The 20,310-nt window shown below is 44.4% G+C and overlaps 1 protein-coding gene across 1 annotated transcript in view; it reads right to left on the bottom strand.

Annotated features, from left to right (window-relative positions):
- Positions 1 to 20,310, bottom strand: part of kcnh3 (potassium voltage-gated channel, subfamily H (eag-related), member 3) — a 198,208-nt gene that overhangs the window by 56,172 nt on the left and 121,726 nt on the right. The window contains exons 2-3 of the mRNA XM_036974624.1: positions 8,972 to 9,205; positions 935 to 1,069 (exon numbers count right to left, since the gene is read on the bottom strand). Coding sequence (XP_036830519.1) covers positions 935 to 1,069; positions 8,972 to 9,205 — 369 coding nt within the window. The remainder of the gene's footprint in view (positions 1 to 934; positions 1,070 to 8,971; positions 9,206 to 20,310) is intronic.

Here is a 20,310-nt window from a genome sequence, read left to right as displayed (position 1 = left end):
CACCAGTCACTGGGCCTTGCTCTGGGTCCTGGTTTAACCCAGGGTAACTCACCAGTCACTGGGCCTTGCTCTGGGTCCTGGTCTAACTCAGGGTAACTCACCAGTCTCTGGGCCTTGCTCTGGGTCCTGGTTTAACCCAGGGTAACTCACCAGTCTCTGGGCCTTGCTCTGGGTCCTGGTTTAACCCAGGGTAACTCACCAGTCTCTGGGCTTTGCTCTGGGTCCTGGTTTAACCCAGGGTAACTCACCAGTCTCTGGGCCTTGCTCTGGGTCCTGGTTTAACCCAGGGTAACTCACCCGTCTCTGGGCTTTGCTCTGGGTCCTGGTTTAACCCAGGGTAACTCACCAGTCACTGGGCTTTGCTCTGGGTCCTGGTTTAACCCAGGGTAACTCACCAGTCTCTGGGCCTTGCTCTGGGTCCTGGTTTAACCCAGGGTAACTCACCAGTCTCTGGGCCTTGCTCTGGGTCCTGGTCTAACTCAGGGTAACTCACCAGTCTCTAGGCCTTGCTCTGGGTCCTGGTTTAACCCAGGGTAACTCACCAGTCTCTGGGCCTTGCTCTGGGTCCTGGTTTAACCCAGGGTAACTCACCAGTCTCTAGGCCTTGCTCTCGGTCCTGGTTTAACCCAGGGTAACTCACCAGTCTCGGGGCCTTGCTCTGGGTCCTGGTCTAACTCAGGGTAACTCACCAGTCTCTAGGCCTTGCTCTGGGTCCTGGTTTAACCCAGGGTAACTCACCAGTCTCGGGGCCTTGCTCTGGGTCCTGGTCTAACTCAGGGTAACTCACCAGTCTCTAGGCCTTGCTCTGGGTCCTGGTTTAACCCAGGGTAACTCACCAGTCTCTAGGCCTTGCTCTGGGTCCTGGTTTAACCCAGGGTAACTCACCAGTCTCTGGGCCTTGCTCTGGGTCCTGGTTTAACCCAGGGTAACTCACCAGTCTCTGGGCCTTGCTCTGGGTCCTGGTCCTTCTTGTTGTCAGTGATGTCCTTGTGGGACACCAGAAACAGCACCACCTCTCCCTTCTCATTCTTAATGGGCACGATGTCCAGCAGACACCAGAACTGGGTACCTGGAAGAGACACAGTCAATCAGTTACATTTTTCTAGCGGCAGATTGGTACAAAAACAGATACATGATGATACTGATAATGATGTACACACACACCATTTTAATACACACTCTGTCCGCCTAGCTAATCAGCTCATCTCCAGCTGTCTACAGAGACTTGAAAAGCTTCTGCCATCCCACTGCCTCCCTCTAAAACCCAGTGAACATGTTGATTTCAATTGGAAATATAGAAAAGCTATTTACACTGAATGCTCTCGTCCCAATATGATACAATATCATCAAAACCCAGAAAACAACATCTCACCACCTCACTTTATGTGTAGTGTTAGTGTGTGTGCCTTACATTCTGCACCCTGAGTCCCAGAGCTCTATTAGACAGTTATTACTGATGAGACAGAGAGAGATGAATGCACCAGAATGCAGGATGTCTTTATTGCATAAAAGCTTTTTCATTTCAGGAAGCGTAGCTCTAATTTGGTCAATTCAGGAAGTGGAATGAGTTTGGCATGAAAACAATGAAGCGAAAAAACAAACAAATATACAGCTTTATCTGAGACCGGAGAAATAGTTTGCTATTCTCTATTCAATTGACATCATCCATACTGTATTCATGTACATCCACACAGCACTTCACGCGCTCTTTCTTTGCCATACTGTATGGCGTGTTGTGCCTGGCAGTGAGAGATGTGTGGCATGCTATGTCCTCCCATGTGTCTGGCAGGCAGGAAGGAGAATGACAGAAGAGATAACACGTAGAGGTGTGATGTGAGAAGTGGCTGACCCAGGTCATACAGGTCTGTGAGTCGCTCTCCTCACACTGTGACACAACTACAGATCACCATTACACTTGATACACCCAACTCTCAGCCAAGGTGAAGGGTTTGACATTGTCTGAAAGCTGTGGTTAAAAACAAGTGGTGATGATGATGATGATGATGATGACAATGAAGAAGATGAAGATTCATATGATTTAATTTGACTAATCAATCTCCGCCAACTATATGAAGGAGCATGAATGTGCCGGCAGGCATTATCCAACCTGTCATGTAAAGCACAACACATAGAGAATATTGAACACCACAGTGTTCAGCATGGATGAGGAGCAGGCCTGCCAGAAGCACACAGCTGTCCACACACCGACTGCATCCTCTACAGACTAAAACCACAGGGAAAAAAACGATTCTCTTTGAATCTAACACATCTGGTACCTACACTACAAGACCAACTGGCTGGCTCCCAACACATCCACGTGTACCATGATTTGATATCTCACCAAGTGAATGTGAGGGTTTTTGATCAAATGCGATCAGCAACACTTAACAGCCGTCATGAATCTGTGTCTTTGTTGATTTGAACAAGTCAAATACCCATGTCAGACCTTTCAGTGCTTCAACTGCCCGAAGAAGACAGATACCGTGGAAACACATTGCGTGCACCATAGCCAATGCATTTGTACCCAATTCAATTATTTTCTGAAGTTCTTATTTAGAGAGTATTCTCAGTTGAAGTCAGATTACACGCGACAACTTCTATACATTTTTATCTGCAAAGATGAATTATCTTGTATTTGTATATATTTCATACCACTCCGCCTGTCTGTCTGTGCTGCAAATGGAACATCAAAAACAAGCTTGACAAAGTCATAAGACAGTGTGACATGGTGGTGGACATGTTGTGGCTGTACATACATGCATACGATCAGGAGAAAACAGCCTCACATTCGTAGAGAGGAATAGAGTCCTATTACTGTTATGGTTAACGGTGTGTTTTCATGGTCCCAGTTGGGTGTATGTTTAGATGAAAGCTGGATTACATCCCCAAAAATGGCAAATATGTGCAGATACAGTGTGTGCAGATACAGTGTGTGCAGATACAGTGTGTGCAGATACAGTGTGTGCACCACGTCATGGCTTTTTCTCTCGCTCGCTCTGCCGAGTGTGCATCTTGCTAGCTGTCACTCAAATGGCGAGGGGCTGACGCTCATTGTCTGAAATGAAAATTGCTATGGGGCTGGCGCACGTGTAGGGAACATGGGGCTGGCGCACGTGTAGGGAACATGGGGCTGGCGCACGTGTAGGGAACATGGGGCTGGCGCACGTGTAGGGAACATGGGGCTGGCGCACGTGTAGGGAACATGGGGCTGGCGCACGTGTAGGGAACATGGGGCTGGCGCACGTGTAGGGAACATGGGGCTGGCGCAAGTGTAGGGAACATGGGGCTGGCGCACGTGTAGGGAACATGGGGCTGGCGCAAGTGTAGGGAACATGGGGCTGGCGCACGTGTAGGGAACATGGGGCTGGCGCACGTGTAGGGAACATGGGGCTGGCGCACGTGTAGGGAACATGGGGCTGGCGCACGTGTAGGGAACATGGGGCTGGCGCAAGTGTAGGGAACATGGGGCTGGCGCACGTGTAGGGAACATGGGGCTGGCGCACGTGTAGGGAACATGGGGCTGGCGCAAGTGTAGGGAACATGGGGCTGGCGCACGTGTAGGGAACATGGGGCTGGCGCACGTGTAGGGAACATGGGGCTGGCGCACGTGTAGGGAACATGGGGCTGGCGCACGTGTAGAGAACATGGGGCTGGCGCACGTGTAGGGAACATGGGGCTGGCGCACGTGTAGGGAACATGGGGCTGGCGCACGTGTAGGGAACATGGGGCTGCACAGCTTCCATAAAATAGTTGCTTTCAAATTAGGAATTTCGTGGCTAATTGAGGTAAGACAGTAATTCTGCTCATAGATGATGCATGTATGAACTACACATTGAGACATCCAGCCCAAAGTGAGAGGGTTGAAAAAGATGTACTAGTCACCAAAGTATCTATCTATCTATCCTGCTCTCTCTCTCACACACACACACACACACACACACACACACACACACACACACACACACACACACACACACACACACACACACACACACACACACACACACACACACACACACACAGAAATTGGCACAATTTGTCTACCTATCTATCTATCTATCTATCTATCTATCTATCTATCTATCTATCTATCTATCTATCTATCTATCTATCTATCTATCTATCTATCTATCTATCTATCCTACTATCTATCCTGCTCTCTCTCTCTCTCTCACACACACACACACACACACACACACACACACACACACACACACACACAGAAATTGGCACAATTTTTCTACCTATCTATCTATCTATCTATCTATCTATCTATCTATCTATCCTACTATCTATCCTGCTCTCTCTCTCTCTCTCTCTCACACACACACACACACACACACACACACACACACACACACACACACACACACACAGGCCTCATTTACACCTAGCCTCTGGTTCATTCTCAAGAGGCTATAATAAGCCCAGGTGGGTTACTAGGGTGTGACTGACTGTCTCTCGCCTCCTTTCTTGTAGAACACCGGCTGGGTCTCTCTGTACGCATCTGAAATGGCCCCCTATTCCCTATTATTTTAGTGCACTACTTTTGACCAGAGCCCTAACCAGGCCCTGGTCAAAAGTAGTGCACTATATATAAAATAGTGTACCGAACCAAATCTCCCTCTTGTGGCCTCGTGGGTGGCATATTCATATGTATTATCATTTTTTTTCTATATCAAACAGTTTAGTTATATTTTAGTCTTCTGTGATGTATGTAAAGTGTAATATTGAGATGCAAACTCAAAATGCAATAAATATCAACTCTATATCTGTCAAAGTACAGGTGTCTTCTTTTTTTAAGCCTATAACCATGTGTGTGAGGTGTATATTTTGTTTGAAAGTAGATTTGTTTAAGACTAACCAGAAACAGTCTGTGTGACCCTGATGTAGCCCACTCCAGTAACAGGTTAAAGATGGAACATGCAGTAGAGGGAAACAGTGCCATTGGCCACCCCACCACCGTTGTTGTTGTTGTTGTTGCAGATCTGAGGAGCGTTTTGTAGCATAGTCAAATATATATACCGTATATATTGTGCTCTTCTGTAGTGCGTCAAATGATGTCCGAGAGGAAAAAAAACGTTTTCATTGCTTGCAGTAACATCTTTGTTGTTGTAATATTGCAAACGGACATCGCTGTTTCACCATTATGGATTCGGGATTTAAAGGGGCAGTACGGTCTGTTCAGTTGGGACAGACTTTTTGACCCACAGCACGACACCACAATCTGATCTGATTATTCTGACCAAATTACCAGTCAAACTTTATTTGCATATGCACAGTGCATTTGGAAAGTATTCAGACCCCTTGGCTTTTTCCAAACTTTGTTACGTTACAGCCTTATTCTAAAATTGATTACATTTATTTTTTTTCCCTCATCAATCTACACACAATACCCCATAATGACAAAACAAAAACAGCTTTTTAGAAAATTTGGCAAATGTACAGATGTGGCAAAAAAAACACACGTACTCATTCCAGGGTTTTTCTTTATTTTTACTATGTTATAAATTGGATAAATGTAAAAAATAGTCAAATAAAGAAAAAACATTGAATGAGTAGGTGTGTCCAAACTTCTGACTGGCACTATATATATATATATATATATATATATATATATATATATATATATATATGTGATATATTTCAGTTGTATATATATATATATATATATATGTGATATATTTCAGTTGTATATATATATATATATATATATATATATATACTGTAATATATACTGTATATACATCTGAAATATCAGACCCTTTCCTCAGTACTTTGATGGAGGACCTTTGACAGTGATTACAGCCTCGAGTCTTTGTGGGTAAGACGTTACAAGCTTGGCACACCGGTATTTGGGAAGTTCCTCCCATTCTTCTCCGCATATCCTCTCAAGCTCTGTTAGGTTCGATGTGGAGCATCGCTGCACAGCGATTTTTAGGTCTCTCCAGAGATGTTAGATCGGGCTCAAGTCCGGGCTCTGGCTGGGCCTTTCAAGGACATTCAGAGAATTGTCCCGAAGCCACTTGGCTGTGTGCTTAGGGTCGTTGTCCTGTAAACCTTCGCCCCAGTCTGAGGTCCTGAGTACTCTGGAGAAGGTTTTCACCAAGGATCTCTCTGTACTTTGTTCATCTTTCCCTCGATCCTGACTATTCTGCAAGTCACTGCCACTGAAAAACATCCCCACAGCATGATTCTGCCACCACCATGTAAGAATGGTGCCAGGATTCCTCCAGATGTGACGCTTGGGATTCAGGCCAAATATTTCAATCTTGGTTTCATCAGACCAGAGAACCTTGTTTCGCATTGTCTGAGAGTCCTTTAAGTGCCTTTTGGCAAACTCCAAGCGGGCTGTCATGTGCCTTTCACTGGAGGAGTGGCTTCTGTCTGGTCTGATTGGTGGAGTGCTGCAGAGATGGTTTTCTTTCTGGAAGGTTCTCCTATCTCCACATAGGAACTCTGGAGCTCTGTCAGAGTGACCATTGGATTCTTGGTCACCTCCCTGACCAAGGTCCTTCTCCCCTGATTGCTCAGTATGGCCGGGCGGCCAGCTCTAGGAAGAGTCTTGGTGGTTCCAAACTTCTTCCATTTAAGAATGATGGAGGCCCTTCCGGGTGGTGCAGTGGTCTAAGGCACTGCATCGCAGTTCTAGCTGTGCCACCAGAGACTCTGGGTTTGAGCCCAGGCCGGTAGGGATATCCTTGTCTCATTGCGCACTAGCGACTCCTGTGGCAGGCCGGGCGCAGTGCACGCTAACCAGGTCGCCAGGTGCACAGTGTTTCCTCTGACGCATTGGTGCGGCTGGCTTCCGGGTTGGATGCACGTTGAGTTAAGAAGCAGTGCGGTTGGGTTGTGTTTTGGGAGACGCATGGCTTTCGACCTTCATCTCTCCCGAGCCCGTACGGGAGTTGTAGCGATGAGACAAGATAGTAACTACCAAGAAATTGGGGATAAAAAGGAGGTAAAAGGTCTTGGGGACCTTCAAAATCGCATATATTTTTTGGTACCCTTCCCCAGATCTGTGCCTCGACCCAATCCTGTCTCAGAGCTCAACGGAAAATTCCTTCAACCTTATGGCATGGTTTTTCCTAATCTGTCAGCTGTGTGGCTTTATATAAACAGGTGTGTGCCTTTTCAAATCATGTCCAATCAATTGAATTTACAACAGGTGGACTCCAATCAACTTGTAGAAACATCTCAAGGATGATCAATGGAAACAAGATGCACCTGAGCTCAATTTAGAGTCTCACAGCAAAGGGTCTGAATACTTCTGTATTTGCTAAAAATGTTAAACCCTGTTTTCGCTTTGTCATTATGGGGTATAGTGTGTAGATTGATGAGGATGTCTTTAAAAAATATATATATTTTAGAATAAGGCTGTAACGTAAGAAAATCTGGAAAAAGTCAAGTGGTCAGAATATTTTCCGAATGCCCTGTATCCGGCTACTTTGAAGGGGTAAGCAGTGTAGGTTTTAGTACAGACCAAAGGGGTGCACATTTTCCCTGGGACCAGGATTGAGAACCACTGGTCTAGATGATCCTATCTGTCAATCAGGGCTGTGTATGTACATTACCGTTCAAAAGTTTGGGGTCATTTAGGCCAGCATCCCAGAGTCACCTCTTCACTGTTGACGTTGAGACTGGTGTTTTGTGGGTACTATTTAATGAAGCTGCCATTTGAGGACTGATTCTCAAACTAGACACTCTAATGTACTTCCTCTTGCTCAGTTGTGCACCGGGGCCTCCCACTCCTCTTTCTATTTTGGTTAGAGTCAGATTGCACTGTGCTGTGAAGGGAGTAGTACACCGCGTTGTACGAGATCTTCAGTTTCTTGGCAATTTCTCGCATGGAATAGCCTTCATTTCTCAGAACAAGAATAGACGGACAAGTTTCAGGAGAATAGTTCTTTGTTTCTGGCCATTTTTTGAGCCTGTAATCAAACCCAGAAATGCTCATGCTCCAGATACTCAACTAGTCTAAAGAAGGTCAGTTTTATTGCTTCTTAAATCAGGACAACAGTTTTCAGCTGTGCTAACAAAGGGTTTTCTAATGATCAATTAGCCTTTTAAAATGATAAACTTGGATTAGCTAACACAACGTGCCATTGAAACACAGGAGAGATGGTTGCTGATAATGGGCCTCTGTACACCTATGTAGATAATCAATAAAATATCTTTCTTTCTTTCAAAAACAAGGACATTCTAAGTGACCCCAAACCTTTAAACGGTAGTGTAAATATATTTAAATTTGTATCAACACGCCCAAACAATCAGACTGAGCATTTCAATGACAAAATGAAGGCTCATGGAAATAAATGAAAACATGTATTTGGAAATAAACACACAAAGTGTTTTATTAGACAGTGAGGATTAAAAGACTTAAGCCCCGTTTATACCTGGTTCTAACATGGGTCTTTTTGTCCTGATCCACATTTTGATTTATGCCCACATTTGTAGGCAGGTTTAGATGATTAAAAGACACATTGTGATCTGGTTGCCTTCTAGAGGTAGTCAGATGCGTTCTGCCTGGGTATCTTACAAGTGTAGACGGATCTGGAAACCATTTAAACCATCATTATTCCAAATCATTGACAGGTGTGTCACCATTGACTTATGGCATCAATATGTATCTTCAAATAAATAAATACATATTATTTTGAAGGAATATCTGTCAAATAATTTGCATACATAGAGGAACCAGGATATCTGGTCACAATGAGGACACAGTGGCCAGATAAGAGACACATTGTACTACCATGTGTAGATGCAACGGCTACAATGTGGGCACTATTATAATGTGGATAAGATCAGGACAAAGGACGCATGTTAGCAGCAGATATAAATGAGGCTTGAGTCTGTAGAACACCAGCTCAGTCTCTCTGGATGTGTCTGAAATGGCCCAGTATTCCCTATATAGTGCACTAATTTTGACCAGAGCCCTAGGGGCACCCCCTGTCTCTGAGTCTCTCACCTCCCTTCTTGTAGAACACCAGCTCACTCTTAAATTCCCCCCTGTCGTCCAATGCCCCCTGGATCTTCGCCGTCAGCTGGTCGCTGGTCTCCGGCCCGTACAGGAAATGACATGCGCAGCTCTTCTGCATCAGTTCGGCGCGGGCGTAGCCGGTCAGCTCACAGAAGCCGTCAGAACAGTAGACGATGGGGTAGAGGGACTGTACCTGGGCGTTACCCAGGACAAAGTTACTGTCTGTAGTAGAAGGGGGAGAGAGAGGGAGGGGAGGAATAAAGGGAGGGAGGGGGAGGTCGAGGGAGAGTGGGAGAGAGAGGGAAGGAGGAAGAGGGAATGAGAGGGACAGAGAAAGAAGAGAGAGGGGTTATAAAACTAAGAAGATGACACAAGGGACATTTTGTATAGCTCTGAAATGACTAATTATCAGCTCGGCTCATTTGAGTTTCAGGTTCATTTTCATTCCAACAACTTTTCTCTTCGCAAGCAGCAGGGAATCATCAGCCTTGTATTGGGACATCACTGTGCTCCAGGAAAACCAAAACAGAAAGAGCTGGGGCAGCAACCCAGAACTTCAGACAGACTGAGAAAGAGAGACATGAGGGGATGGCCCAATGTACTGTAGACAGACATGTCAAAATGTCCTGTTCTTTCATTACAGTTTCATGTAAAAGCCAGAACAGATTTGGTTTTCTGTCACTAACAATGTCTCATGTAGGGACAAACATGCCCCAACTTGAACCTTCATTTGTTGTGTGGATGGGTCTGGTCTTTCATTGTGGAGATGCGGGAGAGGGAGTGTGTGTGTGCGTGTGTGTTTCTCTGTCTTTGTGTCTGTCTTTGTGTGTGTGTGTGTGTGTGTGTGTGTGTGTGTGCGCGCGTGTGTGTGTTTCTCTGTCTTTGTGTCTGTCTTTGTGTCTGTCTTTGTGTGTGTGTGTGTGTGTTTCTCTGTCTTTGTGTCTGTGAGTGTGTGTGTGTGTGTCTAGTTTCACGCTCTGAATCCTGCATGCCTGTCTCTTTGGGTGTGTGTGTGTTAGGTTGAATAGTACATTTGATCTGTCCCTTCTATATTCTATTCACCTTTTCAATTGGAGCCCGCGGCAATCGAGATGGACAAATATTCCCCTTGAGTATTTATTGCTTACTGTCCGGTTATTCATGTTGATCCATCAATCGCAAGGCTCCTCTGGGAGATACTTTTGTAAATATTTGATGGTGTAATGGTTCTGGAGGGGAGATTGCTGTATTCTGCTGTGTACTCTATGTGCAGATGGTAGATGGTAGATGTTCAATTGAGGCACACAGTTGATTTGACTGCTGTAATGATGAGTGGGAAGAACGAAGGAGGGAACTAATCAAATCACTGAGAGATGAACATAAACAGGATGTCAACACACCTGACTATGTGTGAGAAGGGGGTGTTTGTGTGGGAAGGGGGTGATGATGAATGTACTGTATGTGTATGGAGATGGAGAGAGAGAGAGACAGAGAGAGAGTGTGTGTGTGTGTGTATGTGTGTGTGTGTGTGTGTGTGTGTGTGTGTGTGTGTGTGTGTGTGTGTGTGTGTGTGTGTGTGTGTGTGTGTGTGTGTGTGTGTGTGTGTGTGTGTGTGTGTGTGTGGGACTGAGCAAGATCGAGAAAAAGGAGACGAAGAGTTGCACAGTCAGCTAGAAAGTCAAACTGGAGAGAGGGAGGCAGTGAGGCATAGCTGGCAACTCTGATCTGTTGGAGCCAATAAGTTTAACCCATCCCTCAGTGTAAGCCGTTTAGGTTTGTGTGTGTGTGTGTGTGTGTGTGTGTGTGTGTGTGTGTGTGTGTGTGTGTGTGTGTGTGTGTGTGTGTGTGTGTGTGTGTGTGTGTGTGTGTGTGTAAGCCGGTTAGGGTTGTGTGTGTGTGTGTGTAAGCCGGTTAGGGTTGTGTGTGTATGTGTGTAAGCCGGTTAGGGTTGTGTGTGTGTAAGCCGGTTAGGGTTGTGTGTGTGTGTGTAAGCCGGTTAGGGTTGTGTGTGTGTGTGTATGTGTGTGTGTGTGTGTGTGTAAGCCGGTTAGGGTTGTGTGTGTGTGTGTGTGTGTGTGTGTGTGTGTGTGTGTGTGTGTAAGCCGGTTAGGGTTGTGTGTGTGTGTGTGTGTGTGTGTGTGTATGCCGGTTAGGGTTGTGTGTGTGTGTGTGTGTGTGTGTGTGTGTGTGTGTGTGTGTGGTGTGTGTGTGTGTGTGTAAGCCGGTTAGGGTTGTGTGTGTATGTGTGTAAGCCGGTTAGGGTTGTGTGTGTGTAAGCCGGTTAGGGTTGTGTGTGTGTGTGTGTGTAAGCCGGTTAGGGTTGTGTGTGTGTGTGTGTATGTGTGTGTGTGTGTGTGTGTGTGTGTGTAAGCCGGTTAGGGTTGTGTGTGTGTGTGTGTGTGTGTGTGTGTGTGTGTGTGTGTGTGTAAGCCGGTTAGGGTTGTGTGGTCTCCTCATATCTCCCAGTGTGCGTCCAAAATGGCAACCCAAGAGTGCACTGCTTTTGACATATAAGGGAGGGGAAAAGCAGTGCACTATAAAGATCATAGGGTGCCATTTGGGCTCAGTGTGGTTGGAGCATTAGGCCTGTATGGGCTGGCTGGGCTAGACCTCCCTGGGGGCACGCTGAACACTCACAGCCTCTGGAGTACAGCAAGATGGCCCTCAATGATTTAGCCAGCACAGTGCAACACTGATCATGCAACAGGTGTGTACATGGGAGAGAGAAACTGTGTGTGTACACATGTGAGTGTGTAGGTTAAAGTTGAACAGACAGTGTTTTAATAACTTTGCAGGTATGAAACAAACATACAATCATAACATCAGTCAAAAACATACAATTCTCAGTTTATGCTACAAAAGCAACTATATAAGAGGTTTTAAAAATAGGTTCTATTTGATTCAATGTTCCATGAAGTAAAGTAAGGCATTGTTGGGAGAATAGATGGATGCAGTTCAATGCATAATTAATATAATCCACCAATACATGTCTTGGCAGTCCAAAGAATATTGCTATCAGGTTGTAAATCAGATGGCCTAGTGCATTGATTGCTGCCTCCATTCGAGATGCACTGTTTCAGTTTCAATGACTCATTTTTAATGACTCATAAATATTTTGGGCAAAAACTGACTAATGTAACTAAGGCTGGAAATGTCAATTCAATCAAACTGGCAAGGGCAATGATCACAAGTCAGGTGTAATGTAGTTAATAGTCTATTCATGTTGGAGGCTAAAAACATGGAGCCTAACGTTAGCCACCTAGCTAGCTGCTAGAAGGATGTAATTTCATTGGATGCATGGGTGAGTGACTGACTTTTCCTCTTCATTTTTTTGCTGGCTCTACATAGCTAGAGATGCAGGTGTTATTTGGTTAGCTAGCAAGAACTTGAATGATTGCTGTCCAGTTAGCATATCGCTTGCGTTCGTAAATTCACTCTGGCTATCCACTCCGATTTAAGAGCACTCTCATCTGAGTATGCCAGAGCGCAGAAAAACGGATGAATTTACTAACGTGCAACACCTGCTGAATATGACCGGTTTCAGTAAATGTAGGCAAAAAAAGTCATAGTTAATCACGAACGCTCTAACATGTAAACAGCATAACCAGCTCTACTACGGCGAGTAAAATGGTCAGAGTGAGGTGTTCTCTCATTTGTATCTGGAAGTAGCTAGCTAGCAAGCTAGCCAAATTTAGCCAGTTTGCTTGGGTGCTTGGTTGGGACAAGCATGCATTGGCAGGCAAGCTGCAGAAGGACGTTTATCAGTGCAATTTTGACGGCTTACTAGCTGAAAAGGTTTGAAAGGGTTTATCTAATGTTTCTTCGTTAGATTTTTAGCTCATCTTGCTCTGGCTAGCATTAGTTGTTGATGTTGATGTGCATAACTGTGGGAGAGAGAGCCTACCTTTTCTGGGTTGTTTGATCAATAGAACTACCATGGTGTTTACATATTTGCAGAAATACATTCAGGTGTATTTTGTGGCTTTTAGCAAATGTGTTCTAAAGTCACAACTGCCTGTAAACACACAGTCCAGTTCAAAGTGAAGGATGGCCGGCCCGTATAAAGGCCATCATTCCCAAACTTTCTAAGAATTTATGAAAATGTGAAAATGACCATATTTAAGTGCTTGCTTATCAGAACATGTTTTAAAATGTGTCATTCTCTCTGGAGGTGTATATGAACAGAATTTAATAAGATTTCATCTTGCTAAAATGCTGTCAGTTCCACTTTAAGTACTGTTCAAGAGATCAGCCCACTCATCAGTCAATGAGGAAATCCATTGCATTCTCTTAATCACTCTCTTAATCGTTTCCTGGCAAGTGGCCAATTCTCTTCTCACTTCCTTGAAAGCTCATTTAACATCTCCTGCTGGTTCAATTCTTCTGGTTCAATTCACTGATTGATGGATAACTGCACAGGAATCAGCTACCTGAGTTTATTGCGAAACAATATATTGCCTTCTTCCTGTGGGTCCATCGGATACTATGCTACGCTAACAATAATGGCAACTAGGAGAGACCAAAGATGATCTATTATATTGACAAGATAGCCGAGTGACCTTTTTAAGAATGGAAATGCATGTCCTCAATGACTGAAGGCAGGCGAGATCAGGTGGGCGGTAAATCCTCTCGCTTTGCTTCTTTATCTTTGGAGAGACACGGGAATGTGTGTGGCCACTCTCTTTCATAACGTGATTATAAGATGTTTAACAGCAAATTCACATCAAAACAGCTCACACGGCACTTTGAGTCGGTCGAGTAAAAATTTAGACATTGGTTTCTTTATAAACAATCAGCCTCTACTTGTTTACTTTGATTACTTTTTGCTTCTTGCTAGCCGTTGCCTGGATACAGTTCCCATATTAAAAAGCCAGACCTGCTGATTGCATTGATCAAAGTCCAGATCTCTCTTTTTTTCTCCTGATTTTCTTTCTTTCTGATGCCCCCCCCCCCCCCCTTTCTATCTTTGTCTATTTTTATCTTCTATCGTTGTTTCTCTCCCACCCTCTTTCTCTCTCCCACCCTCTTTCTCTTCCTCTCTCTCTCCCTCCCTCCCTCCCTCCCTCTCCCTCTCTCTCTTCATCTCTCTCATTCTCTCTACCTCTCACCCTCTCACTCTCTACCTCTCCTTCTCCTCATTATAGACACCTTAGTGTGATAGCGGTTCAGACATGTGATAGCGGTTCAGACATATACTGGTGTAATGAATGTCTCTAACATTCCCTGTGATACCGCTCACTGCTCTGCCCTCTTTTTTTGTTCTCCTCTTTTTCCTTATAATATTATTTTCATGAGGGTCTTGTCTCTTACTGTCAGTTCTGAGGGACATGGGAGTTGAGTCACTGTGTGAACTGTCCCTGTTCACTATGCAGAGTCCAAATGAAGGACAATAGTTCAGTTGTCCAGCTATGCCAGAGACTCTGAGCCACTCTTGATGAAACCCATGTTTGTTGGGTTTCATCCCTACTTTGCAACTTGCCTGTACATTCCAAATCAAAGAACCTGTATCTTGTTATTTGTCAGAGCTCTCTTTGCTCTTTGATATAAAGATTGGAGTAGAAGGCCGTTACAATGTCAATGAGAAAAGCCACCACCCCCAATCTCATCAAATTGTCAATTGAGCGATCCACTTGTGCTCTGGGCAACAGTTGACTGAATGATTGAATACATATGAACAGTAGCACCAGTGCAGTGAGGCTCTGAGGTGCTCCTGGCAACAGCCCCCTTAGTATTGTCCAGGCTCTGAAATCAAAGCACTGTACTTCAGATGGTGACAAGTGAGAAATTAGGTTTTTAAAACGGCAATTGAAAGGTTGTCACAAGAAACAACAAGGTGGAAATCCACAGGGTATTTGTGTGTGTGTGTGGGGGGGGGGGGGATTATTTGTGTGTGTGTGTGTGTGCCTGTATGTGTCCTACATTGATAAGTAGGTCTACGTGTTAATAATAAACAAATTGAAACACCCCTAGCTAGTTTAGTCTAGACATTAATAATCAGTGTTGGGACAGTGACCCGTGAAGGCCGTGCAAGATTTAATCAAAATTGGCAAATAAATGAAATAACAGTTTTGAAGCATCCACTTTGCTGCTGCTGGTACAAGCCTGCCCAGAGTTATATATAACCCGTGGAATGTTAATCACAACTTAGTTCTCAAAGACTGCATGAAATATGTATTCAATACATGGACTGTATGACCCAGGCCCCTTTTTTACACATGATATGAATTTTCATCTAACGCTTTGTCACGGACCATTTGATGCAACAGAGGGGGGAACCCGTCTGGCTGTCTGAACTGCTTGGGAAGCAGATTTGGTTTTATTTATTTACACTGAACAAAAATATCAAGGTAACATGTAAAGTGTTGGTCCCATTTTTCATATGCCCAAAAAGCTTATTTCTTTCAAATTCTGTGCAAACATTTGTTTAAATCCCTGTTAGTGAACATTTCTCCTTTGCCAAGATAATTCATCCACCTGACAGGTGTGGCATATCAAGAAGCTGATTAAACAGCATGATCATTACACAGGTGCACCTTCTGCTGGGGACAATTAAAGGCCACTCTAAAATAAGCAGTTTTATCATACAACACAATGCCAGATGTCCCAAGGAGTATTTCTGTCTGTACTAAAGCCATTTTGTGGGGAAAAACTCATTCTGATTGGCTGGGCCTGGCTTCACCACTGCCCAGTCATGTGAAATCCATAGATTAGGGCCTAATGAATTTATTTCATTTGACTGATTTCCTTATATGAACTGTAACTCTTTGAAATTGCAGTATGTTGCGTTCATATTTTTGTTCAGAATGCTTTCATAACCGAGTCTTTGGGGCTGCATTACGGACGTGTGCACACAGAGACACTTGAGGGCTATGTGGTTAAGCTCTAACCGTAGGGGTGTATAATGACATGAAGACACTGGCTCCTCTCTCTCTCTCTGTTAATCAAGTAGTCATAGAAATGTAGTCAGCGTGACAGCAAGTGGTAGCGGAGAGGCATGGTGAAGTGCTGTTGACTCACTCTCCAAAGACAACCCTCTCCTGCAGTCACTCAGAATCCAGATCTCTGATCTCATCAGCATAGCCTATATAACAGGACTCTGTTTGCAGATGTATGCTTCTGCAGTGAACCTTTATTTAACTTTATTTAGCAAGTCAGTTAAGAAGAAATTCTTGGCCTGCCCCGGCCAAACCCTAACGACGCTGGGCCAACTGTGTGCCGCCCTATGGGACTCCCAATCACAGCCGGTTGTGATACAGCCCGGGATCGAACCAGGGTCTGTAGTGACACCTCTAGAAGTGAGATGCAGTGCCTCAGAGCACTGCGCCACTCGGGAGCCCATGCCCATGCATGTGCCTGTGCGCTATGGCGTGCTACATGACTGAAATTATAATCAGACACCAGTGGCCAGGAAGTTTAATAGCAGGGTCTCTCTTTCTGCACATCTCAATGATGTTGTTTTGTGTTCCATGTCAAACCCACAAGTAAAAAGTCTGAGAGGTCTAGTCTGTAGTCTCTGTTTGATTTGCTAGGTTGGCTGTGTGAACATTGATGGAAGTCACATGCTTGTGGCTGTTTAAATCCCTGCTTTGGCTGTTTTCCATCTGCCCTGCGACTTGTCCTGGGTTCTTGAACTGCATAGAGTACCAGCGTTAGCCTACGCTGCTCCCATGCCGCCCAAAGCCAAGGGAGAGAACAGTGTTTCTCTATCACAGGTGAGTAATCTTTTAAATCCACAAATATGTGCGTACAGGCAGTTATTACAGCAACAGGAAAAGAGCTTAAAGAGCTTTGTCCAAATAACAGTGGATTTAATGAACAAAATAATGAACGAGCTGATCAGTGAGGTTCAAGACCTTAAGAACAGTTTGCAGTTCTACCAGGGAGAGGTGGATGTCCTGAAAGAGGATTGCAGCAAGATGACAACAAACTGTAAGTCCACAAGAGATGACATCAGCACAGTCTGTGAATCATTATTAACAAAGACTGGGAAAACAGACTATCTAGAGGGACAGTCCAGACCGAATAACATTGTTGTGGATGGCATGCCAGAGCCTCCACATAACAACTGGACGGAGTCTGACGAGAAAGTGAGAATAACTATCAGTGAAAAGCTGCAGATGGATCATAGGAAGATTGAGGTAGAGCGCTCCCACGGACTGGAAAACCTATAACCAGCTCAGGTGACAGACCCAGGCCGATAGTGGTCAAGTTCCTAAGGTTCAAGGACAAGATGGCTGTTCTGGAGAGAGTCCAAGAACTTGAGAGGAATCAACACACTACTCGGAAGCTGTGTGCCAGAGGCGGAAAGAACTTATCCCAGCCATGAAAGCTGCCAGAGAGCGTGGGGACATTGCTTACATCCACTACGACAGGCTAATTGTCCATCCTCCGTCCCAAACGCCCGGGTGAAGTAAAAGAGCCAAGCTTCTGGGTCAGTAGCTTCAGCCCCACATCTCACACACACACACACACACACACACACACACACACACACACACACACACACACACACACACACACACACAGCAACTGGCACTCAGTGCCTGATTGACTTACTCTATTAGCCGAACAAGGTTCTTTACATGCTGATTTATATTTTTATATTATGTCTATCTCCGATAAGATACCCAGGAAATTACCCCAAAAATAGCCCAGATAATTCCTTTGATGATGTAGCAATACAACGTCTACAAAAGAGACAGGAATGCCTATGGAGGAGGTGTTGCTGTATATGTTCAGAGCCATTTGAGAGGGGTTCTCATGTCCAATGATGTTGAAGTGTTGTGGTTGCATGCTCATCTGCCTAATCTAAAGCCTATTATTTTGGGGTGTATGTGTGCAATGCTTGATAATGTGTGTGATGTTAAGAGAGATCTATTTTCTAAGTGGCCTTGATAATAGACTGGTTTTCATGTAGCTGTCTGCTCAAGAGGAAGCTGCTTACTGAAACCAGCCTGTAATCTGGTTCAGGTTATGAATCAACCCATAAGGGTCTTTACAAACAGTACAGGAACTATATCATCTACGTGTATTGATCACATTTTTAACAATACTGCAGAACTCTGCTCTAAAGCTGTATTGGATGGACCTATTGGATGTACTGACCATAATAGAGTGGCCATATCTAGAAAAGCCAAAGTTCCAAATGCTGGGCCTAAAATCGTGTAAAAGAGATCATAGAAAATGTTTTGTACTGATTCCTATGTTGAAGATAGAACAATATGTGTTGGTCTCATTTGTGTAATGAGGAGCATCTACATTCCCTAAGTTCTAGATGAATCTGTTGAACAAATTGAGACCTAATTACTTGGCATTACCTTAGATTGTAAACTGTCATGGTAAAAGCATATAGATTCAATGGTTGTAAAGATGGGGAGAAGTATGTCTGTAATATAAAAGATGCTCTGCTTTTTGACACCACACTCCACAAAGCCAGTCCTGCAGGCTCTAGTTTTACCTTATCTTGATTATTGCCCAGTCATATGGTCAAGCGCTGCAAAGAAGGATCTTGTTAAGCTGCAGCTCGTCCAGAACAGAGCGGCGCGTCTTGGTCTTCATTGTAATCAGAGGGCTAATATTAATACTACAGTCTCTAAAAACAAATAAAACAACAACTCACGGCACAACGCCTCTCCCCCATGTGACCTACTTGTTGTGTGTCTGTATTGACATGTACAGTACCAGTCAAAAGTTTGGACACATCTACTGTAGTCATTCAAGGGTTTTTCTTTATTTCTACTATTTTCTATAATGTAGAATAATAGTGAAGACATCAAAACTATGAAATAACATATGGAATCATGTAGTAACCAAAAAAGTGTTAAACAAATCAAAATATATTTTGTATTTTAGGTTCTTCAAAGTAGCGACCCTTTGCCTTGATGACAGCTGTGCACATTCTTGGCATTCTCTCAAACAGTTTTGCCTGGAACGCTTTTCCATCAGTCTTGAAGGAGTTCCCACATATGCTGAGCACTTGTTGGCTGCTTTTCCTTCACTCTGTGGTCCAACTCATCCAAAACCATCTCAATTGGGTTGAGGTCGGGTGATTGTGGAGGCCAGGTCATCTGATGCTGCACTCCATCCCTCTCCTTCTTGGTCAAACAGCCCTTACACAGTCTGGAGGTGTGTTGGGTCATTGTCTTGTTGAAAAACAAATGATAGTCCCACTAAGCTCAAACCAGATGGGATGGCGTATTGCTGCAGAATGCTGTGGTAGTCATGCTGGTTAAGTGTGCCTTAATCTAAATAAATCACAGATGGTGTCACCAGCAAAGCACCCCCTCACCATCATACCTCCTCCTCCATGCTTCACGGTGGGAACCACACATGCGGAGATCAACTGTTCACTTACTCTGCATCTCTCAAAGACACGGAGGTTGGAACCAAAAATCTCCAATTTGGACTCATCGGACCAAAGGACAAATTTCCCCCAATCTAATGTCCATTGCTTGTGTATCTTGGCCCAAACAAGTCTCTTAATCGATTGATGTCCTTTAGTAGTGGTTTCTTTGCAGCAATTCAACCATGAATGCCTGATTCACACAGTCTCCTCTGAACAGTTGATGTTGAGATGTGTCTGTTACTTGAACTCTGTGAAGCATTTATTTGGGCTGCAGTTTCTGAGGCTGGTAACATTAATGAACTTATCCCCTGCAGCAGAGGTAACTCTGGTTCTTCCTTTCCTGTGGCGGTTCTCATGAGAGCCAGTTTCATCATAGCGCTTGATGGTTTTTGCGACTGAAATGTTCCGTATTGACTGACCTTCATGTCTTAAAGTAATTATGGACTGTCGTTTCTCTTTGCTTATTTGAGCTGTTGCGTTCCTCTGTATTCACTGTGTGCAGAATGTGATTGTACGTAGGGAAATATGATATGAGCCGTGTGTATGTGTGTGTGTGTGTGTGTGTGTATGTGTGTATGTGTGTGTGTATGTGTGTGGGTGTCTGTGTGTGTGTGTATGTGTGTGTGTCTGTGTGTGTGTATATATGTGTGTCTGTGTGTCTGTGTGTGTGTGTGTGTGTCTGTGTGTGTGTATGTCTGTGTGTGTGTGTATGGCTAATGCCTGTTGCAGGACTGGCTAGTTATCTGGTTTGCCTGGTAATAGAAGTGCCTTTGAAGGATCTCTCTGCAGCAGTTTTGAAAGCAAGGGGAAGGGTTGTTTGAACATGGAGAGTGCATCTTTCTTACACACACACACACACACACACACACACACACACACACACACACACACACACACACACACACACACACACAACCTCATGGGTGAGTCTGCTACAGTGCTAAATGTCAGTATGTTTGTGCTTGTGTGTGAGAGAGAGGGAATTCATGCAGATATGTAGTGT

This window comes from Oncorhynchus mykiss, chromosome 3, assembly GCF_013265735.2.
Source record: "Oncorhynchus mykiss isolate Arlee chromosome 3, USDA_OmykA_1.1, whole genome shotgun sequence".
Lineage (NCBI taxonomy): Eukaryota > Metazoa > Chordata > Actinopteri > Salmoniformes > Salmonidae > Oncorhynchus > Oncorhynchus mykiss.
The sequence above is the reverse complement of the archived record's forward strand: the minus strand, read 5'-3'. Positions and strand labels throughout refer to the sequence as shown.